At 40.1% G+C, this 25,345-nt stretch overlaps 1 protein-coding gene across 1 annotated transcript in view; it reads left to right on the plus strand.

Annotated features, from left to right (window-relative positions):
• LOC140715509 (uncharacterized) overlaps positions 1 to 25,345 on the plus strand; it is a 449,684-nt gene that overhangs the window by 282,407 nt on the left and 141,932 nt on the right. Inside the window, exon 12 of the mRNA XM_073027850.1 lies at positions 6,732 to 6,828. Within this exon, the coding sequence (XP_072883951.1) occupies positions 6,732 to 6,828 (97 nt within the window). The remainder of the gene's footprint in view (positions 1 to 6,731; positions 6,829 to 25,345) is intronic.

Here is a 25,345-nt window from a genome sequence, read left to right on the forward strand (position 1 = left end):
CACCTCCAACTCCTCAACACTTTGTTAGAAGCTGCAGCTGGATGCACTTCTCACAGATGTAGTGGTCAGGGATAGTGGAGGTCTCCCTGCCTTCCCACATCCCGCAAGAGGAACGTTACATTATCCTGCCTGGCGTCTCTACCTAGCAGAGCAAATATAAAAATAGAAAAGGGAAAAACTTGAGCTTTGCTTTCCCTGAGTGAAGCCTCAAAGATCTAAAGTCTTAAGACCACCACTCTTACTATGTCCACTCAGATGATGGCTAATGCCCGTGCCCCTGCTTTCCTTTAATTAGCTCTTATTAACTAATCTGAAACATTGATTGGCCACTGATCAACATTCTGTTACACTGCTGTGAACCGCTGCTGCCTTTTAACCTCGGGCAGTGGACCGGATTGAAGTCCCCTCTTCTCCAAGCTTCTGATGTCCTGCTGGTGGACAGGAAGGCTCTACAACAGGTAGTCAAAACTAACTGCCCAGCACGCCACCCGCCATCAAGGACATATATACAGCAAGGTGCTGGAAAAGGGCTAGTAACATCATGAAGGAACTCCCCCACCCCAACCTTCCTCATGGACTGTTTGACACACTCCCATCAGGAGGAGCGTTCATAGCATCCACACCAGGACTAGCAGGCTCAGAGACAGTTACTTTCCCCAAACAGCAAGGCTGATCAATATCTCATCCACTAACGACACCACTAGTTTATTATTTCCTGTCAGTCACCTTATGTCCCTGGGGGAGTCAATCTTCCTTTGAGTAAATCCTTGCACCGAATTGCAGCCAGACGGTAGCCTGCTGCTCCCTGGTGCATGTGTCCCTCCAACCTCATCTTCCCATTGGTTGCTGAGTCATTCTCAGAGGTGAGGTTGTGGGGTCTCATGTGCAGAGATAATCATCATGATCATTGTCTTGCCCTTTCTGATGCTCTGCCTCCAGTGTTTCCTCCTGCTTCCACATTTCCTCCTCCAGCTCCTCATTTTCCATTTGCTCCTCTGCTTCAATGTGATTGTATTCTGAGAGGAGGCAGGGAATCTCTCTTGAGGGCAGACCAAAATACCTCTATGATAAGAGTTGCTAACTTGAAAGAGTTGGCTTAATGGTATTCGTCCGTGGCATAAAAAAGGTTGCTCTGTCGTGATGTAACAGTTTTGATGGTAATGAATAACTGTGTCCAAACAAAGAGGATGTAGGCATCACAATTAAGCACTTATAACGAGTTTGCCTATCAGATCTCTTATAGCTCGCACACTTGGATTGGACCTTTCTACTCCCTTTCCCTAGAAGAAGAAAGATGAGCTCACAATATTCCCACCTGCCTGGGAGGTCTCCCTCCTATTCCTTGTGATCTTAGCCAAAGTGGAAGAGATGAGATGCGTTGAGCTTTGTATTCTATGTGGGGTAATAATGGGAGATGGTGTAGGAGAAGGTAGGGTATGTGGGGCTTTGAATGGAGTAACAGTGTGACTTGGCATATGGATCTGAATATATTTGTTTGTACAGTGACTGCAGCTCCCATTCACACAGAGCATAGAACAGTACAGCACAGGAACAGACCCTTCGGCCACAATCCAATTAACTAATGATGCCTAATCACACCAATCCCATATGATTATCCCTCCATTCTTATGTGCCTATCTATGAGCCATTTGAAGGTATCTATTACATCTGCAGTTTTATAGGATCATGACATTTCCTGTAATGTTTCTCCATGTTGCATGAATTCTTACTTCTGTAGGAGACCTTAGGCCAATCCACGCCAGGTTTTGCCTTCTGTAATGCCAGTGGGTCTCCTACTCACTTTCCCTAGTTATAGAATCACTGGGACTCACTCCCATGCTCTTGGAATCTGTGCTCTTTCTGTGACAGCTGCAATGCATTTTGTTGCTGCTTGGCTGTCATGGAAAAGGTTCCGAGTTCTTCTGTGATTTCTGTATAGAAGGTGTGAATAGAATAGATTCAAGTGAACCTGGTCCTGTGAGAAAACAAAATAAAATCAGAAACATTCACCAAGTTAGGCAGCATCTGTGAAACAAGAAGCAGTGTTAATGTTTCAGGTCAGAATTTCACTTGCATCAAATTTACAGCATCTGAAGCTGGAAAGTCCAGGGAAAAAGCTGCAGAAAGATGTAAACTCAGCAGCTCCATCATGGCCACTAGCCTCCTCAGCATCCAGGACATCTTCAGAAGCCGCCTCAAAATGAAACCATCCATCTTTAAGCACCCCATCACCCAGGACATGCCCTCTTCTCATTGCTGCCATCAAAGAAGAGGTGCAGGAGCCAGAAGACAAACATTAAATGTTTCAGGAGCAGATTCTTCCCCTCTCCGATCATATTTCTAATGGACAATGAATCCATGAACTCTATTTTTTCTCTCATTTTGCACTTCCTAATTAATTTAACTTTTTAATATACTGTATATACTTACTGTAATTTATAGCTTTTATTATTATGTATTACAAATTACTGCTGGCACAAAACCACAAATTTCATGAGATATAGCAGTGATATTAAACCTGACTCTGATCCTGTGCTTATGGATGTTCCTTTCCTGTTTGGAGCTGTGTGGGTCCCATGTCAGAGCTTGATTCCTGATTTCAGCCTCCCTGATGTCATTTCAGACTTGACTTGACCAACTTCACACTTCTTTTTTGTTATTAAAAGTGCTGGTAGGATTATAGCAATGATTCTTGGGCGTTACGATAGTGTAATGGATTGCACAATACTATTACAGCTCCAGGCATTGGAGTTTGGAGTTCAATCCCACTGCCCTCTGTAAGGGGTTTGTACATCTGCTCCATGAAAAGCATAGGTTTTCCCTGGATGCTCCGGTTTCCTCCCACTGTCCATAGACATACCAATTAGTTGTAAATAATCCCGTGATTGGGTTAGGGTTAAATCTGGGACATCGGGAGTTGCCTGGCAGCATGACTCAAGGGGCTGGAAGGGCCTATTCTGCAGTCCTGATGAAGGGCCTCGGCCCGAAACGTTGACTGTTCATTTCCACGGATGCTGCCCGACCCGCTGAGTTCCTCTAGCGTGTTGTGCGTGTTACTTTAACCCCAGCATCTGCGGAGTATTTTGTGTTTCCTATTCTGCATGCTATCTCAAAATAAAAATAACTAAGAGGCTGTCCCATGAAGCACCTCTTTGATGTTAAAATCCATGTTTGCATCACACAAGAATATGCTTCTGTAGTTCTTTTTCATAAATATTTCAAAGAAGTATTAATTTAGATGATCTATTAATTTTCATTTATTGAAATCTAATATTATTCTTTAATTTTCTCACTTCATTCCTGTTGCTCCAAAAAGATGTTTCATCAAATATTAATATGCATTACTTTGCTTGCTATTTTCTCGCCCAAACACATCGGAGGATTTTGCCTCCAATTTATTCCTCAGGAAAATTCAACATTTATCTTCAATTTTGTTTTACTGGTTCTGTGTAAATGGTCAAGAAATTTATGGTTGTTATAATGACCAAGAAAGCATTTTGATTGAGCTGTTAATATCACCCAAGCCTTTCATTAACTTTCAGGAATGTTGTCAACTCCCTTGAGGCTATCAGCCTATATAGCATATTATTGCTTTTCTGTTTCCTATCTTCGTTAAATACAGAAAGACCATTCAAAGTAGACATAACCACTTGTACATCTCACTAAATTTATTTTTAGTGTGGTGCTCTTTTCAGGAATATAATATTAGTTTTATGCATATCTTTACACTGTAGAACTTGGTCAAATTGCTTTTCTGTCCAACTCTTAACAGAGGCTTCTTCTGCATCCTGAGACTTTGATTTAGCTGTTACACATTATCATATTAAAGTACTTACTCTCAGCTGCTCCAGTGGCATTTGGTCCTGTAATCTTCACTTAAATGACATTTGAAGGAAAACAAACAAAATCCATTTCTTTCGAGTGTCTATATGAAATTATTTTCCCTAAAGTCCTCAGGCACATAATTGTGCTTTTTAAACATCTTTGTTCAAATCAGGTAACAAGTAGCCAAAATGTTCAAGAAGTGAACAAAGAAGATTTTGAATAGCTGAGCATTGAAATAGAGAATAAGTATGTATTTTATGGAAATCAAAACTGACCAAGCTACTTTGAAGAATGAGATTTTCAGATTTTTGTTGTGGTTTTGATTTTTATTTTGAACATTTCCATAAGGAAAATGATTTGACAGAGGAGGCTATTAGATTACATCAATGTAAATTCATGTTGAAAAATGATTATTTATGCGTATCACGCGGGTTGTAAACACTTTCAAATTTAGTGCTTCAGCAATTGAAGATGCCAATGTGTTTAAAAAGTACAAAACTTACAATTAAATATAGCAATGTGCACTTTCTCTGTAACTGCAACACTATATTTTGCATTCTGTTTTCTTTTTACTCTCTGAGTGGTATTCAATACCAAAGCTTGTCACTGTACCTAGATACAGATGACAATGTTCAATATCCCCGGTTCAATAATATAACCATGTGTTTGTGCAATATCAACAGTTCCCTGCTAAATAGTATGTATTGCAGTTTCAGTGTCTTTAGAGTCTCTTCTTGGAGAATAGTTTGAATTGATGGAAGGATTCGCAGACCATAGGGCAGCTACCTTTTCATACCCCTCACCATCTTTGTGCTAACTAAGAGAATGATAGGTACCATGATTCAGTAATAGCTAGCAGATCACACCAACCAGTATATTTTGATAATAAGTTTGCTTTGTTTTTAGACTCTGAATTTCGTACTCTGACATTATCTCCTTACTTGGTAAGTTGTTAAAGAAAGAATTGACTTTAAAGATTAATCTTAAATGTGCAGTATCTTTTATTAATTTATTTTATAAAGATGCAGAAAGAGGCTATTTGACCCATTGGATACATGCTCTTTAAAATATTTTTTTCTAGCTATATTTGTCCTGATGTTAAACTCTCTTTAACCTTCCTATACCATTTGATGTTTTAACAGCAATGTACTTAGAGACAGAGCTTTTGGCTGCTTTTCAGTTTACATCTTTGACATGCTTGATGTGAAATATTTAAGTTACTTTGAGAATAATTTTAAGAATTGCAGAGATCAATATGAAGAGAAATTTATGCTTTTGCTTCATAAGAGCAGTACTACTGAGGACAAAACGACATATTCTGAACACAGCTTATAGCTATGTATTTGCAGTTATGTAAAATTAAACAGAAGCAGAAACTTTTTAAAAATATTGTCATGTGGACTACCGCATTAGTAATTTATAAGAAATACATATTGACTTTTTTAAATCTTTAAAATTACAGACAATAGGTAGCCCAATATCTTATTAGCCACCAGTCATTCTCTAAATAGTGGCTGGTGATAAATTATGAAACAATAATTTGCAAAATCTTGAGACTTTTATTAATTCATGAAAGGAAATTGGTCTAAAACTGATGTTTAAATTGAGTTAAATCTTAATAAAGACTACAAGGGTTTCTGCATTGTGCTTTGATATTGTAATCCCAAGCACAGATGCTAAATTTTACCTACCTGAAGCTCATTATTAATTAATTCTTTTTTAATATAGATTGAATTTAATCATTTGCAAAATGTGGAAGTATCCCTATTGATGTTAATCTATAATGCAGGTGGCTTGAATTTCACCAAGCAGAGTTTAATCTGCCACTTTGTGCATAGCTAATCAAATCTTCAACAACAGATGTGAAGAACCCAGTGTCAGTATGCATGTTGGAATCTTTAGTTTAATCAAATTACTCAGATGCAAGATAAGTCAACACGGATCATCATGCTAGTGGAAATTTATATTTCTCAGGTCCGCCCATCCTCTTTGTTTCAATAACAAGCATGTTCTATGCTTTCACACGTTAAAGCAGAAACCGTGATGGTACGTGAATAATTTAAGAGTTGTCTGTGATGTAGTGTAAATCTGATCAATGGCACTAACAAGGAAACGTGAGCACAGCTGTGCTTGAAAAGTGTTCCCTACTCTGTTTGTTTTGCTGTGTGTTGAAAACACAATACTTACTTTGTTCACTTTAGTCCTTTCTGACCTTGCTGCAGGCAGTAGTGTCACCAGCTGCACTAGTTAACATGGTCATCTTTTATGTTAAAAAAAAATGGTTTGACAGGGGATGAAACACATTTCATATAAACTAGCATTTCCCACAGGTGTAGAAGTCCTTGTCTGTATGCCTTGTAGGATTTGTTTATTTAGCTTTTGAAGCAATTGGACTCATTCAATCTGGCATCAAATACCCAGCTATTTGATTCAATACTTTCACCTCTCCATCCTTTTTCCTTCATTTCATTGACTTTTCATGCAGTCAATTAAAGAAATAGATGAGAGGATTTTGTTTCTCAATTTCTTCCTGTCTATCATGACCTTGTCTTTTTTCAAACTTCCTTGGTCCAGTTTCACTAAATAGTCATTGAGTGTTGTGCCACCTGCTAAAGGTAGTTGTGAAATTAGCCTTTCCTGAAATTACCCTCACCGGTGACCTCTACTGACCCACCCTGGCTTTTGAAAGTCTGTCCCAGCTGTCTGTGTGGCCATGTTTACTGCTCAATTTCAATGCTGGTGTGCAGCCTTTTAATGACTACTTGTCAGTTTAACTCTATAAAGCTTCAACTAAATAGAGAATTAGTTTATCTTTTTCACTGGCCTGCAGTAGATGCTCTGGTCTTTGCTTAACAAGACTGTTACTTACTTTCACCACCAATTCTCTGGTCTCTTTGTTCTGAAAGGAAAGACAAGATGCGGAAAAATCTGTGAAATCTGCACCACATACCACACAAGCTCCAATGTCAAAGGTCACTTCTGGAAGCTCGGGATTAGGAAGAGGTAAAATTATATTTTTTATCCTTAAGCTTTGATTTGTTGAGTTAATTAAGTTTTTTTTTTACATTGGGCCTGTGCAGTTAACAGGTGTTAGCCCTCAAGCGTGGTCTCTAGGGCATGCAGCCTGTACAGCAACTTGAGGGCAATATAATTCACTGTAGCCTTGAACACATACAAATTGGTCTGGGAGATGACTCTTGAAGTGTTTTTTTTCCAAGGCCAGATGACATGGGAACTTGAAATCCATGTCAGAAATCAAAGGAAAATTTTGAACTGTCAAAACGCAAACTTATCAACAACCACTTGACTTTTTTTAAAAAAGAAAAGAAGCTTTCAGTATCAGATTTCAATTCAGAGTCAGGTGGGAGGAACTGTGTCAGAAATTTGCAACACAAAGCAGAAATTGAGAGTGCATCAAAAATATCATATGTAACACAAACCAACCTTCATCTTACTTGTCACATCTGCTCTGTCTAATTTAATTTTGAAACCAGAGAGGGGAAAAGGATCACAAACAATGTGTAGATGATAATATTTCATTTTTTTAATCCTGTCAGGGAAATTAACAGCTGCACATTGGGTTAAGTGCTCACACTAAAGCTGATTTGTATGAAACATGATGTATGATACAATGAAGAGACTATTTCAAAAGCTAAATCGGCAGAGTCCAATATAATAATACACTCCCAACCTTTCTCACCTGATTTCATTGTTCGGATTAGTACAGTGGATTTGTCTGTGAAGGATAGCTCTTAAGCTGGGGTGAAGGTGTGAAATACAACAATAATGGTAGCAAAGACAGGGTACCATGGCATTAACTGTCTCATTATTTACAGATCTTAAGCCACCCTATTACTTTGACATAAGGCTAGCAAGCAGTGCTTCAGTGAGCCCAACGCTATCGCCTTCTGTTTACCTAACAACCCAAATATATGATTGGTGGTTGTTCTTTATTATGGCCTTTATAGAGGCATTTATGTTATGTGTGATGTGGTAAAAAAAATTTGAGTGAGAGAGGGAATAGAAGTAGATAGCACTCACTTGCAAAGCACTAAGTCACGACAGGTTAAAATGCCATTTGTATTTCATTCACACAAGAAATAAAGAAATAAAACCATGTTTTAGAAATGAGAAGATGCCCTGAACGGTAAAGAAGCTTTGCTCCATCCCAGAAAATAAGGAAATAATACCAGCAATGTAACGGGATCATTTGAAGTCTCAGACTTTCTCAGCAGCCTGCAATGGTTTAATGATTACACCTTTTCATAACAATATGAATAAACTAAAAATTTTGGGACAATGGCAGTGCTGGTGAATGAAGTTATTAGATATGATCCTGGTAAAAAAGCTTCAGGCCTTATATTTCATCCCTGACTTCTTTTTCAGATACAAGCATTGTAGCAGATCCCGAAGCAATACTTTTCATGATTTTTTAGCACAGTGAGTGCAACGTGGTCACAACAAAAGCACAAAAGGTTTCTATTATCTGTTTTCAAAAAATATTTTATTCAGCTTTATCGTCTTAGTAAAAAAAACCTGTGCCTTTGTTGAGGGATGAGCCTTTCCTGCCTCAGCACATTCCTGACCCTTTTCCCACTAAATGGCTTCCCTTGCATCAGTTAGCTTTCATAATTTTTAATCTTTATTATGACATTCATTTGATATATCAAGTAATGTCAACTATAGATTTTAGATTCTGTTATGGGTATATGCATATGCAAATAATGGTGCTGAAGAAGTAAAGAGCACATAGATGAGGTGTTCCCTCCGGTGGGTGCCACACCTATAAAACAAAGGAAATGGGCTCATTACTACATTGATTAAAATTGTTGCAAACTTGCCTTGAATGATATAAAAATACATTTAAGGCTATTTGAGTTACAAGTAGATCATTGTTACAACGGAGGTACTTTTATTGCTTAGTAAACAGATGATCCCATATGTTTCAGAATGAAGGTGGAAAAATGTCTGCAGCTCAATGAGTCATAGCTCAAGTTACAAGTTCTGCACATTATTAACTCCATAAATCTTATCCATATAGTGCTCTGAAACAATTGGCATTCTGTTTTCACTCTTTATTCAATGCATCTTTTAAAAGTATAAGAAGCCATATGCTGAGAATATTTAAATTTACCACATCTTTGACAATAAAAGATGTACATTGTGTAACATATTCATGGATCTTGCTGGAATTGATAGATTTGTTCAACATCCCATTGATTCTATAGGGTAAAAGGCCATTAAGCATACAGTGAGACAGCCCTGTGATCAAACTATTGGGTAAAATGCCATTAGGTATACAATGAGGCACTCCTGTGGTCAAACTACTGGGTAAAAGGCCATTGAGTATACAGTGAGACACCTCAATGGTCAAACTGTTGTGTAAAATGCTGTGAGACCCCAATATGGTAAAAGTAAATCAGGTGTACAGTAAGACAGCCCTATGGTCAAACCATTAGGTAAAACACCAGCGAGTATACAGTGAAACACCCCTGTGGTTAGTCTATTTGGTAGAAGTCCATTGAGTGTACAGTGAGACAGCCCTATGTACATACTATTGGGTAAAGGCCATTGAATATAAAGTGAGACACCCTTATGGCTGAACTATTGGGTAAAAGGCCATTGAGTATACAGTGACACACCTCTGTCGCTACACTATTGGGTAAAAGGCTGCTAAGTATACAGTGAGATACTGAAATGCTTAAACTATTGGGTAAGGGGCTATTGAATATACAGTGGGCCCCCCTATGTTCACACCATCGGGCAAAACTCCATTGAGTATACAGTGGGACATCCCTGTGGTCAAATTATTTGTTAAAAGTACACTGAGTATACAGTGATACACTCTTGTCTTTACACTATTGTGTGAAAGTCCATTGAGTATACAGTGAAACACCCCAATGGTCAAACTGTTGTGTAAAATGCAATTGAGTGTACAGTGAGATGCCACTACATTCATACTATTGGGCAAAGGCCATTGAGTACACAGTATGAACACCTGTGTTCATACCATTGGCTAAAAGGCCATTGCGAATAAACTGAGACACCCCTGTGGTCAAACTATTGGGTAAATTGTGTATACAGTAAGACACCCCTATATTCATACTACTCAATAAAAGGAAATTAAATGTACAGTAAGACAGCCCTGTGATCAAACCATTAGGTAAAACACCTTTGAGTATACAATGTGACACGCTTGTGTTTATACTATTAGGTAAAATGCCACTGAGTATACAGTGGGATACCACTCTGGTCAAACCATTGGGTTAAACGCCACTGAGCATATAGTGATACACCCCTGTGGTCATACCATTCGGTAAAAGGTCATTGACTGTACAATGAGACACCCCTGTGCTCAGACTATTGGGTAAAAGGCTATTGATCATTCAGTGAGACACTTCAGTGTTCATACCATTGGGTACAAGCCCATAGACTATACAATGAGACACCCCTATGTTCATACAACTGGGTAGAAAGCCATTGAGTATACAGTGAGACACCTCTGTGGTCAAACTATTGGTAAAAGTCTACTGAGTATACAGTGAGATACCCTTGATTTCATACTATAGGGTAAATGGCCATTCAATATACAGCAAAACAACCCTGTAGTTAAAGAATTGAGGGGAAGGCCATTGAGTATACAGTGAGACACCCCTCTAGTCAAACTATTGGGTAAAATGCTATTGAGTATCCAGTCAGACACCCCTGTGTACATTGTATTGTGTAACAGACCACTGAGTACACAGTTGGAGAACCCTGGGTTCATTTGATTGGGTAAAGTTGACCAAGTATAAAGTGAGACACTCTTGTGGTTAAACTGTTGGGTAAAAGGCCATTGGGAAACAGTGAAATTCCCACATACTCAAACAATTGGGTAAAAGACCATTGAGTATAGAGTGGGATAGTACTGTTCTCAAACCATTGATTAAGAAGTGATTGATTTTACATTGAGACATTCCAGTGATTATACTATTGGGTGAAAGGCCATTGGGAGTATAGAGAGACACCGCTGTGGTCGAACTACTGGGGAAAGTGCCATTTGGTATAGTGTGAGACACCCCTATGGTTAACCTATTAGATAAAATGGTAGTGAGTTTACAGTGAGACAACCCTGTGGTTAAACTATTAGGAAAAAGGTCATTGAGTAAGCAGTGAGACACCACCGTCAGCAAACTACTGGTAAGGAAGGCGGGCTCTGTCGTGGGCAAAGTACTGGAGAGTATAACATCGGTAGCAGAGCGAAGGGCGCTGAGTAGGCTACGGTCAATTATGGAAAACCCTGAACATCCTCTACATAGCACCATCCAGAGACAGAGAAGCAGTTTCAGCGACAGGTTGCTATCGATGCAACGCTCCTCAGACAGGATGAAGAGATCAATACTCCCCAATGCCATTCGGCTTTACAATTCAACCGCCAGGAGTAAGATATGTTAAAGTGCCGGGGTTAGGACTCAATGTATTTAAGTAAACTACTTAAGAACTTTTTAAAAGCTATTATTAATGCTTTTTGAGAGGGTGATTTTAGATGCATATCATATTTTTACTGAGTTAAGTATTGTATGTAATTAGTTTTGCTACAATAAGTGTATGGGACATTGGAAAAAATGTTGAATTTCCCCATGGGGATGAATAAAGTATCTATCTATCTATCTATTGAGTATAGGGTCATTGGGAATACAGTGAGACACCCCTAATGTCAAACTATTGGGTAAATGGCAGTTTGGAATACAATGAGACACCCCTGTCATCAAACTTTTAGTAAATGCCTATTGAGTATACAGTGAGACAGCCCTCTGGTTAAATCATTGGTTAAAAGCCCATAAAGTATACAGTGAGACACATCTGAGTTTATACTACGAGGTAAAAGGCCTTTGAGTAAAGCATGGGACACCCCTGTGGTGAAACTACTGGGTGAAAGGCCATTGATTATGCAGTGAGACCTGTAGTTAAACAGTTGGGTAAAGGTTACTGACTATACCGTGAGACAACTCCGTGGTCAAATTATTGTGGGTAAAAAGCCATTGAGTAGACAGTGAGACACCCTTGTCATCAAACTATTTGGTAAATGGCCATTGAGTATACCATGAGACATATCTCTATTCATACTATTTGGTCAAAGGCCACTGGGTATACAGTGAGACACACCCTGTGGTAAACTATCAAGTAAAAGGCCATTCAGTATACAGTAAGACACCCCTGTGGTCAAACTATTGAGGAAAAGGCCACTGAATTTACAGTGCAACACATTAGTGTTCATACTATTTGGTAAAATGAAATTGAGTATACAGTGAGACCATTGGGTAAAAGGCTATTGAGTATGCAGTGAGACAGATCTGTGTTCATACTATTGGGTAAAAATCCTTTGAGTATACAGCAGGACATCACTGTGATTACACTTTTTTGGTAAATAGCCGTTGATTAATAGAAACATAGAAACATAGAAAATAGATGCAGGAACAAGATTATTTGCAGGATTATTATTATTATTATTATTTGCAGGATTATTCCATGAGATACCCCTGTGGTTAAACTATTGGGTAGAAGGTTATTACTTATACAATGAGACACTCCTGTGGTCACATCATTGAGTAAAACACCAATGAGTATACATTGAGCCAGCCCTGTGTTGATACAATTCAGTAAAAGGAAATTGAGTTTACACCGAGACAGCTTCTGGCCAAGCCATTGGCTAAATGCTATTGACTATATAGTGAGACACATCAGAGTTAATACTATTGGGTAAAAGGCCTTTGAGTGTACAGTGAGGCAATCTTGTGGACAAACTATTGGGTAAATCGCCTCTTAGTATACAGTGGGACACCCCTGTGGTCAAACTATTGGGTGAAAGACTATTGATTATACAGTAAAACGTCTGGTTATACAGTTGGGTAAAGGCCACCGAGTCTACAGTGAGACATCCCCATGGTCAAGCTATTACGGGTTAGAAGCCATTGAGTATATAATGAGACACTCCAGCGATTGAACTATTGGATAAAAGGACATTGAATATATAGTGAGATACCCCTGTGGTTAAACTATTGGTTAAAATGCCATTGAGTATACACAGACACACCTTTGTGTTCAAGCTATTGTGTGAAAGGTCTTTGAGTATACAGTACATCACCCCTCTGTACATGCTATTCGGTAAAAGGCCATTGAGTATACAGTGAGATACTCCTGTCGTCAAACAATTGGGTTAATGGCCACTGAGTATGCCATGAGACCTATCCCTATTCATACTATTGAGTCAAAGACCATTGGGTATACAGTGAGACACCCATGTTCATACTATTGGGTAAAAGGCCATTCAGTAAACAAAGAGATACCCCTGTGGTTGAATTATTTGGTAAAAGCCTATTGGGTATACAGTGAGACGTGCCTGTGGTCAAGTTCGAGGTAGGTGGCCACTGAGTATACAGTGAGATACTCCTGTGTTCATACTATGATAATAGGCCTTTGAGTAAAAAGTAAGACACTCCTGTCATTAAGTTATTGGGTAAAAGGCTATTGGGAATATAGTGAGACACCTCTGTGGTCAAGCTAATTGGTAAAAGGCTGTTGAGTGTACAGTGAGTCACCTCTGTGGTCAAACTGTTGTGTAAAAGGCCATTGAGAATACAGCGAGACATTCCTGTGGTCGAACTATTGTGTACAAAGGCCATTGGGTATAGAGTGGGACACTTCTTGGGTTAAACTATTGGGTAAAAGGCTATTGGGTGTACAGTGAAACACCTCTATGGGCAAACTGAGTTGGAAAAAATGATTAAGTATAATAATAGATACTTTCATGAACTGAATTTGTCAGTCATCTGTGTGACTTTTATTTTTAGCAGTTGTTGATATACATGTGAGTGCTTCTGCTATTGTTGAGGGGATTATTTTGTGGATTGGAGGAAGTGTAGCCCAAGTAGAAGACTCATTTGAGGGGAAGCAGCAATGTGCGATATTATAGAATCTAATATTTTAACCTAGTGGTTTTTGATGTTTTAACAGTTGACATCATTCACTTCCCACTTGTGATATGGGATTTAGAGCATGGCAAAGGAAAGTGCAGGCTTGCATATCCAGTTCAACATTTGTAGCCAACATGTTGCTCTGTTTTCTGTCAGCACACTTGTGAAGTTAATTAATTTAACCAAAATTGGACTGTTATTTTGGAAATGTGATCAAAGTTATTTTATGTGAAATAATGAGTCAATAATAGTGATTGTGCAATATTCAAGACTGCTTGTGTTCTGAAATGTGTTTTAATCATTTTGTGGTATGCATGTACCAACACCTTTGGCAACATTAACAGAATTACACACATATACAAGAATGTACTGACATTATTTTGCCCAATCACATTCATAACTTTTGCAATTGTGCTCAATTTTGCCACAGGAATGGACCGGGAGATCAGGGTAAAGTTTCAAAATGCTGCAGCAGAATGTTGGATCAAAATCATCAGTAACAATTGCTTATAATTGTGGTACGGGTCAAATGAGGCTATACTGAGCAGTCTTCATTTTGTGCATTGCCTCTGAATGAGGAGAAATTAGACTATACCAAGCAGTCTTGGATGCCAGCATTGCTTTACACTAAATTTAACCTGTTCCAGATCTGTGCCATAACAAAAACAACAAAAGAAACCTAAACTATGAAGATTTTTAACTACTTTAAGACACCATCCTTTTATTTTTCAGCTTGAATTCAAATTAAGTACAGAAGGTTGGGATGAAAACTTTTTCATGACGTTTGCATAATTTTGAGCAGTGATTGATGGTGGACACAATTTTAAAGCACAGAATTGCATAATTTATACTAAGCTTGCAGATTTCCTTTTCTTTTGGGATGAAAAATTCTGATGCTACTCAAAAGTTCAACACTGGAATGGTGATATATCCATTGTAAGAGTGTTTGGTGCAGACTATGGTGCAAGTTCTTAATACAAATTCTAAAGAAAAGTTTAAACCTTTCACAGCCATGTTCAGCAAGAAATTTTAAGTTGATGATATGTCATCACTTCTGTCACAGTTCAGCACCATCACAGAATCCAGTGACCAGAGTAATTGATTCACTGTTCTTGTATCAAGAAATGGCAGACAGCAAATGGTATGCAAAGGCTATGGAAGTGTAAAACATCCCAGCACCTCAAGCCAAGTTCTTCCAGTACAGTTACAAGATTAGTACTTGCATTCCAATATGGAACATTACCTAGGGACATCCCATTCACAAAATTTAGGACAAATATTGCTAAATCATAGATAGAGTGGAGAGCCAACACCTTTTTCCCAAGGCAGCAATGGCTTAACACCAGAGGACATCCCTTTAAGGTGAATGGAGGAAGTTTAGAGGAAATGTCAGAGGTAGGTTTTTTTTTACATAGAGAGTGGTAAGTGTTTGCAATGCACTGCCAGGGGTGATTAGAGGTTGATACATTAGGAGCATTTAACAGACCCTTAGATAGGCATATGAATGAAAGAAAAATGGATGGTAATGTGCTATGTAGGAGTGAAAGAAGTTAGTTAAAAGGTTTGAACAGCATCTTGGGCTGAAAGGCCCATTTTGTGCTGTACTGTTCTATGTTCTAAACCAGTCCACTCTCAGTTATCAGCAAAGTGAGCGAAGCCATCATCAACAGAGCTATAAAGAGGCATGCATACCTTACTCACTGGTGCCCAGTCTGGCCTTTTCTTTCAGAACCATTCATCTCCACACCAAATCATAGTATTTGTCCAAATATAGACCAATGAGCAGAATTTGGAAAGTAAAATAGCTTTGATTTCCCTTGACATCAAGGCAGCATTTGATGGAGAGTGACATTAAGAAGCCCTAACAATGCTAAAGTCAATGGGCATCAAAGGAAAACACTCCAGCAGCTGGAATCAAATCTTGCACAAAGGGAAATAGTTGCAATTGTTGGATGTCATGGGACATTGTCTGCAGGGTGGTTGCCTAGGCAAAGCCATCCTCAGCTGCTTTATCAATGACCTTCTTTCCAGTACAAGGTCCATGTATTAGTGGATTTCTTGCCTAACCATAATATTTTTGCCCATCATACATCCACTGCACAGGATATCATCAAAGCTCAAAGCATACAAATACATCTTCCAGATAAGACAGCAATTCAGTTGCATTTCTCCACTCTAGTGTACTGCATTCAATATTTATCATGTGGTCTCATCTACATCGGTGAAGCCAAATATAGATTGGATGATTGCTTCATGGAGCGCCTACATTCAGTGTTGCATGAACAACCCTGAGCTTCCTGATGCCTACAACACACACAAAATGCTGGTGGAACACAGCAGGCCAGGCAGCATCTATAAGGAGAAGCGCTGTCGACGTTTCGGGCCGAGACCCTTCATCAGGACTTCCTGATGCCTGTTGCTTTAACACATAATCAAAATCAAGTTTATTATCACAGGCATGTGACATGAAATTTGTTAACTTAGCAGCAGCAGTTCAATGCAATACATAATCAAGCTTAGAGAGAAAAAAATAATAAATAAAACATAATAATAAATAAACAAGTAAATCAATTACGTATATTGAATAGATTTTTTTAAATGTGCAAAAGCAGAAATACTGTATATTAAAAAAAAAGTGAGCTATTGTCCAAAGCTTCAATGTCCATTTAGGAATCGGATGGCAGAGGGGAAGAAGCTGTTCCTGAATTGCTGACTGTGTGCCTTCAGGCTTCTGTATCTCCTACTTGATGGTAACAGTGAGAAAAGGGCATGCCCTGGGTACTGGAGGTCCTTAATAATGGACGCTGCCTTTCTAAGACACCGCTCCCTAAAGATGTCCTGGGTACTTTGTAGGCTAGTGCCCAAGATGGAACTGACTAGATTTACAACCTTCTGCAGCTTCTTTCGGTCCTGTGCAGTAACCCCTCCATACCAGACAGTGATGCAGCTTGTCAGAATGCTCTCCACAGTATAAATATAGAAGTTTTTGAGTGTATTTGTTGACATGCCAAATCTCTTCAAACTCCTAATAAAGTATAGTCACTGTCTTTCCTTCTTTATAACTACATCAATATGTTGGGACCAGGTTAGATCCTCAGAGATCTTGACACCCAGGAACTTGAAACTGCTCACTCTCTCCATTTCTGATCCCTCTATGAGGATTGGTATGCGTTCTCTCGTCTTACCCATCCTGAAGTCCACAATCAGCTCTTTTGTCTTACTGACATTGAGTGCCAGGTTGTTGCTGTGACACCACTCCACTAGTTGCCATATCTCACTCCTGTACGCCCTCTAATCACCACCTGAGATTCTACCAACAATGGTTGTATCATCAGCAAATTTATAGATGGTATTTGAGCTATACCTAGCCATTACAATCATGTGAATACAGAGAGTAGAGCAGTGGGCTAAGCACATACCCCTGAGGTGCGACAGTGTTGATCGTCAGCGAGGAGTATATGTTGTCACCAATCCGCACAGACTGTCATCTTCTGGTTAGGAAATCAAGGATAGGGAGGTACAGAAGCCCAGTTTCTGTAACTTCTCAATCAGGATTGCGGGAATGATGGTATTAAATGCTGAGTTATAGTCGATGAACAGCATCCTGACATATGTGTTTATGTTGTCTAGGTGGCCTAAAGCCGTGTGGAGAGCCATTGAGATTGTGTCTGCCATTGATCCATTGTGGTAATAGGCAAATTTCAATGGGTCCAGGTCCTTGCTGAGGCAGAAGTTCAGTCTAGTCATAACCAACTTCATAAAGCATTTCATCACTGTTGATGTGAGTGCTACCGGGCAATAGTTGTTAAGGCAGCCCACATTATTCTTCTTTGGCACTGGTATAATTGTTGCCTTTTTGAAGCAAGTGGGAACTTCTGCCCGTAGCAGTGAGAGGTTGAAAATGTCCTTGAATACTCCTGCTAGTTGGTTGGCACAGGTTTTCAGAGCCTTACCTGGTACTTGCACCTTGCGAGGGTTCACTCTCTTTAAGGACAATCTAACATCAGCATCTGAGACGGAGATTACAGGGTCATCAGGTACAGCAGGGATCTTCACAGCTGTAGTTGTGTTCTCCCTTTCAAAGCGTGCATAGGAGGCGTTGAGTTCATCTGGTAGTGAACCATCGCTGCCATTCATGATGCTGGGTTTCACTTTGTAGGAAATAATGTCTTGCAGTCCGTGCCAGAGTTGTTGTGCATCTGGATTTGCCTCCAGCCTCATTCAAAATTATCCCTCCGCCCTTGAAATAGTCCTCCGCAAATCATACCTGGTTTTCTGATACAGGCCTGGATTGCCAGACTTGAATGCCACAGATCTAGCCTTCAGCAGACGACGTTCCTCCTGGTTCATCTTCCCTTTCCTTCTCTAACCTTCCTGTGGCTTCCCAAAATAAAGTGTTCCAATGTAAGCTTGGTGAGTGAGGGGTCCTGACTGATGGCTGAGACTTGGTCAGTGAGTCAAGAGTCTGTCATCATTGATCAGGAGAGGCAGTAAATGAGTAATAGGCTGCAGTCAACTGTTAGGAATATATCAGTGGATAGGAGTTGTTAAATCTCTGTTGAGAGGTGGTTGGGTACGCTGAGAGATCAGTTGGTGGGATGCTTGCATGGGGAAGGACCGAACAAAAATTGCAGACCTAATGGTATCGTGTGTATAGATGCTTGCAATATTGATGGTGTGTTGGTAGATGAACACCGAAGGGGACAGTACTGTAACTGAGCAATGTTAAGGTGGAACCATATAATCCCTGCTTGCTCTTGTAAGTGTCACCGAAATAAGTAAGTTTATAAAGTCAGTGACACCACTTAAATTGTCTTCTCTTTATCCAAAATAATGAAAGAAAGGTCACATACAGCACCTAGTAGAAACATCTATTCAGTATATCTCAGAATCTAGGCCATGCTCTCTTCAAACTGCTCCTTTAAAGCAGGAGGTACAGGAGCTTCAGATCACACACCACCAGGTTCAGGATTTGTTATTACCCTGCAGCCATCATAGAACCATAGAACCATAGAACACTACAGCACAGTACAGGCCCTTCAGCCCTCCATGTTGTGCCGACCCATATGATCCTTAAAAAAAAGTAATAAACCCACACTACCCCATAACCTTCCATTTTTCTTTCATCCATGTGCCTCTCCAAGAGGCTCTTAAATACCCCTAATGTTTTAGCCTCCACTACCATCCCTGGCAAGTCATTCCAGGCACTTACAACCCTCTGTGTAAAAAACTTGTCCCTGATGTCTCTCCTAAACTTCCCTTCCTTAATTTTGTACATATGCCCTCTGGTGTTTGCTATTGTTGCCCTGGGAAACGGGTACTGACTATCCACCCTATCTATGCCTCTCATAATCTTGTAGACTTCTATCAAGTCCCCTCTCATTCTTCTACACTCCAAAAAGAAAAGTCCCAGCTCTGCTAACCTTGCTTCATATGACTTGTTCTCCAGTCCAGGCAACATCCTGGTAAATTGGTAAATCTCCTCTGCACCCTCTCCATAGCTTCCACATCTTTCCTATAATGAGGTGACCAGAATTGAACACAATACTCTAAGTGCAGTCTCACCAGAGATTTGTAGAGTTGCAACATGACCTCTCTACTCTTGAACTCAATCCCCCTGTTAATGAAGCCTAGCATCCCATAGGCCTTCCTAACTACCCTATCAACCTGGGCAGCGACCTTGCGGGATGTATGGATTTGAACCCCAAGGTCCCTTTGTTCACCCACACCTTAAGTAATTGACCATTTAATCATGTACTCAGTCTTCTGGTTTGTCCTTCCAAAATGCATCACCTCACACTTGTCCGGATTGAACTCCATCTGCCATTTTTCTGCCCAACGCTGCAGCCTGTCTATATCCTCTTGTAACCTTCGACCACCTACAGCTCCATCCACAACTCCTCCAAACTTCGTGTCATCCGCAAACTTACTCATCCATCCTTCCGCCTCTGCATCCAGGTCATTTATAAAAATCACAAATAGCAGGGGTCCCAGGACAGATCCCTGCGGCACTCCACTAGTCACCGACCTCCAGGCAGAATACTTTCCTTCCACAACCACCCTCTGCTTTCTTCCTTTAAGCCAATTTTTTATCCAAACAGCCAAGGTTCCACTTATCCCATGCCTCATGACTTTCTGGTTGAGTGACTCATGAGGGACCTTGTCAAATGCTTTGCTAAAGTCCATGTAGACCACATCCACTGCCCTACCCTCATCAATTTATTTTGTTACCTCTTCAAAAAACCCGATCAGGCTCGTGAGGCACGATCTTCCCTTCACAAAGCCACGTTGACTATACATGAGTAGACTGTACTTCTCCAAATGCTCATAGATCCTATCCCTAAGAATCCTTTCCATTAGTTTGCATACCACTGATGTATGACTCACCGGTCTATAGTTCCCAGGTTTCTCCCTATTTCCTTTTTTAAACAAGGGAACTACATTTGCCATTCTCCAGTCCTCCGGCACTTCCCCTGCAGCCAAAGAGGATTTAAAGATCATGGCTAATGCTCCTGTGATCTCTTCTCTCAATTCCCCCAACAACCTGGGGTGTATCATATCCAGCCCTGGAGATTTATCAATCTTAATGTTTTTAAGAAGATCCAGCACTTCTTCTTCCTTAATCTCCACATTGTCCAGCACACAGGCCTGCTCCACTTCGACCTCACCCTGATCAAGATCCTTTTCACTTGTGAATACTGAAGCAAAGTGTTCATTTAGGACCTTCCCAACCTCCTCCACCTCCAGGCACATGTTGCCCTCTTTATCCTTTAGCGGTCCCACCTTCGTTCTCATCATCCTCCTATTCTTCACATACTCATAGAACGCCTTGGGGTTCTCCTTAATCCTACATGCCAAGGCCTTCTCATGCCCCCTTCGAGCTCTCCTAAGTCCTTTCTTTAGCTCCTTCCTGGCTACCCTATATTCTCATTAGCCCCTCCTACTTCCTGCTTCTTATATCTAACATATGCTTCCTTTTTCTTCTTGACGAGTTGCCTCACATGTTTCGTCAGCCACAGTTCCCCTTTCCTACCATTTTTTCCTTGCCTCAGTAGGACAAACCTATCCTGAACCCAGCTCAAGTGGTCCCTAAACTTCTCCCACATTACTTCTGTGCTTTCCCCTTTGAACATCATGTTCCTGAAATGGTGTGGATAATTTCACTTACCTCAACACTGAACTGATTCCACAACCTACAGATTCACTTTCAATGACTCTTTACAACTCATGTTCTCTATTATTTATTTTTTATTTGCATAATTTGTCTTCTTTTGCATATTGGTTATTTGTCTGTCTTTGTTATGTATGTATGGTATTTTGTAAATTAGTATTTCTCTCCTGTAAATGCCTACAAGAAAACAAATCTCAAGGTAGTATACATATTTTGCTAATTAATTTACTTTGACTTTGATAATGCCTAAACAGCTGCAAGGACTCTGACAGTGTCTGCCCCCAAACTTGTCTGAAAGCCTTTTATAGCTGGCAAAGCCCTGTCTTAGCCTTGACAGCTATCAAAACTGTAAGGCCTTTTAAATGCAAGAAATAATGTAAAAATTGTAGACTAAACTTAACATACAGTACTTATATTAAAAGCTCTTTTAAAAGTATGGAACTGTTCTTCATATCGCCCTTTTGCTCCCAAACACTATGACACACCTTAAAATTAATAGGATCATGGGTTTTGCACTAGGTCTCCTCAGGGATAGAATCCAAGTGTAACTTTCCCTCCCACCAATCCTGAGATTTTCATCAAGGCTGAGTGCGAATGTTGGACTACACAAGAAGTCCAGCAACGTAACCTATTTTCTCCCGGTTTTCAAGACCACCATCTCAAAATATTTTCACGGCACTTGACAAATTTCAGTTTGAGAAATATCACGCTCAAATTGCTGTGGGCAGTTGGCATCCATACTAAGTAATTTCTTTGCTTCAGTGTAAATAGTGCAGCTTTTCTGGTTTATAGGATACATAATGAAAAGCATCTCTGTTACCATATCAATGCATTAGCCTGTGTGGCTTGTGACATGACCAGGTAATGTCCTTTGGTTAGTTGCTCACTGCCTTCAATTAGCAGGAAATAGTAACAAGCAGTTTCTCACACACCACACTTCTTAAGCCAATCACAATTTTCATCCTGGTCCAAGGGGATAATAAAAATAGACACTAACAGATGTACCATATGCTTTAAATCATCATTTAATTAGGCAATAATAATGGAACGACAAACCGTACACAGATTGGGGTTTTACCACTCTAGGGATTGTTTTGGCATGACTTGCAGCTGAGAGCTTAAACAATTGCTGACGTGGCAGAAGCCCAGATACACCTCCTCCTGGTTGTTTGTTATTGTCGTTTCTTCATCATATCCTGTTGCAGCTTTAATGGAGTAAGTGAATCAGGATTCAACCTGTAAATTATCATCCAAGCAGTCGTAGCAAAGATTTAAAACCGGGACTCTTCAAATTCCAAATGTACTTATGTAGTGTGTTATGGTCAGACTCAATGTTGCCACATTTTCTAATACTGACCTATTATAATGACCATTTGTAGTTGAAATTTTACTATCAATATTTATTCATTAGTATTTGATGTCTTCCCTGGACAATATTGCCCTTGATATTTCTGCCACAAAGTGAAAAAACAACTAGTATTTCTACTCCATCAGGAGGCTAAAGAAATTCAATATGTCCCCATTGACCTGCACCATAGAAAGCATCCTATCGGGTAGCATCATGGCTTGGTACGGCCACTCCTCTGCTCAAGAGCATCAGAAACTGCAGTGAGTTGGGGCTCAGCACAGCAGGGAAACCAATTTCCTCTTTATGCACTCTTGGCAACACTTCTTAATGCCTTGGTAAATTGGGCAACACGATCAAAGACCCTACCCACCCTAGGCATTCTTTCTTCTCTGCTTTCCGTCAACCAGAAGATACAAAACGTTCAAAGCATGGCTTAATGGCATTTCTATTTCACTATTATGGCTAATGAACAGTCCTCTTGTATGATAAGTATAGACTCTTTAACATCACAATCTATCTCATCGTGGCCTTGCACCTTATTGTCTGTCTGCTCTACACCATCTTTGTAACTGTAACATTTTTTTCTGCATTCTCTTATTGCTTTTCCATTGTACTATCTCAATTGTGGCTGATTTATTATCCCTCTCAGTCCCCTCTCAAGCCATTATAATGGCTCCCCATAACTCTTAAGCCCTTATTAATCAAGGAACTAACAAACTCTGTGTAAGTATACCCAATGAAATGCCTCTACAACCTTCTCTGATATTGAACACCACAGATTCACCATTCTGGCTAAAGAAATTCTCTGTTCTGAAGGAACATTCTTCTATTTTGAGGCTGTGCCCTCTGGTCCTAGACTCTCCCTCTACTGGAAACACCCTCTACACATCCACTCTATCTAGATCTTGCAAATATTCAGAAGGTTCCAATGAGATCCCTACTCATTCTTCTAAATTTCAGCAAGTACAGGTCCAGAGCCATCAAGCACTCCTCATACAGTAACCATTTAATTCCCAGGATCAGTCTTGTAAACCTCCTCTGGACCCTTTCCAATGCCGGCATACCTCTTCTTATAAAATTGCTCACAATACTCTAAATATGATCTGATCAATGCCTTATAAAGCCTCAGTATCACATCCTTGCTTTTATATTCTAGTCCTTGCAAAGTGAAGAATAACATTACATTTGACTTCCTTACTACCAACTCAACCTCAAGTTAACCTTTAGGGAATCCTGCTCTAGGATCTCAAGTCACCTTGCAACTCTGATTTCTGAATTCAATCCCTACTTAGAAAATAGTCTATGCCTTTATTTCTTCTACCAAAGTGCATGGCCTACACTGTATTCCATCTACCACTTTGCCCATTCTCTTAATCTGTCCAAGTCCTTAGGCTGATCCCCCTGTTCCCTTAACACTACCAGCCCCTCCAGTTATCTTTACATCATCTGCAAACCTGATCACAAAGCCATCAATTCCATCATTAGCATCATAACAGGAAAAGAAGCGGACCCAACTCCAACCCCTGTGGAACATCTCCAGTCACTAAGAGCCAATTAGAGAAGGCGTCTGATTATTTGCGCTCTTTGCCTTTGGCCAGTCAGCAAATTTTCTAACCGTGCTAGTATCTTTCCTGTAATATTACATACAACTCACTAACAGGTCTTTCCAGTCCCACGAGCCTGTGCCACCCAGCTACACACGTGACCAATTAACCCGTACATCTTTGAAACATGGAAGGACCCAAAGCACCCAGAGGACACCCAAGAAGCCACCAACCCCTTACAGACAGAGATGGGAATTGAACTAGGATGGTGCTGTAATAGACTTTACGATCTACCATGCTGCCCCAATTCCATGAGTGTTTATGTTGTTCAGCAACCTCATATGTGGCACTGTATCAAAAGCCTTCTGAAAAATCCAAGTCAACAACCTTACCAGGCTCTCCTATGTCCATTCTGTCTGTCATTTCCTCAAAGAATTCCAACAGGTTTGTCAGACAAGGTTTCCCCTGAAGGAAACCATTCTGACTTTGGCCTATTTTATCATGTGCTTCCAAGTACCCCAAAACCTCATCCTTAATAATAGGCTCCAACATCTTCCCAACCACTTAAGTCAAGGTAACTGGCTTATAACTTCCTCTCTTTTACTTTCCTCCCTTCTTAAAGAATGGAGTGGCATTTGCAATTTTCCAGTCCTCTGGAACCACTCCAGAGTCAAGTGATTCTTGAAAGATCATTACTAAAGCCTCCACATTATGTGACAATAATAAACCAATTTACAGTTTTTTTGCTCTTTACTGATAGGTGATCTTTGCTGGTTGGTGGAAGTGGTGAAAAGCACTTTGGAGCTAGGCTTAACTATAAATATAAACCTCCACACCCACCCCCATTCACACCACCCTGCCCGTTTTCATCAAATCTAAAATAGGACACAGAGAACACATTAAGCCCTGGGTTTATATCTTGAACAGTGTAACACTCTCTCAGTATTCTACACATCCCATCTATCCTATAGCATCTTGGAGGTGCAACTATTAGCAACTGAACTAATACTCTCTATCAGGGGTTCCCCACCTGGGCTCTGCAGACCCCTCAGTTAATGTAAGAGGTCCATGGCATAAAAAGTTTGGGAACCCCTTCTCTACAGACTAATCATTACCTTGGAAACTTACCCCAACAATACTCAGAATATAAGGCAGAGATATAGCTAGAGATAGGACCTAGGAAGTTGTCTCCTCAGCTTCTCCCAGTTGCAACTGGGAGAAAATTTCTGCAATACCACATGGAGGTCTACCACATATTGGATTTGCTTAGGTCTCTACAACCTACAGCAAAGGAATCATACTTCCTTGTAATGTTACAGCCTTCTCTGTTATTACTGACACAGATACTCAGTTTTACTGTCTGGAAATCCAGTGTTTTCCTGCCTGCACAGACAGGCACCTCCTAGTCTCCACCCAGCTGACAGGAGTCACCTGCCACTCATTTGTAACTCATCTCCTGCAGCCTATTTAAACCTAGCTCTCATCCACAGCCCTTTGTTTACCA

The sequence above is a fragment of the Hemitrygon akajei genome, chromosome 23 (assembly GCF_048418815.1).
Source record: "Hemitrygon akajei chromosome 23, sHemAka1.3, whole genome shotgun sequence".
In the NCBI taxonomy this organism is placed as follows: Eukaryota; Metazoa; Chordata; class Chondrichthyes; order Myliobatiformes; family Dasyatidae; genus Hemitrygon; species Hemitrygon akajei.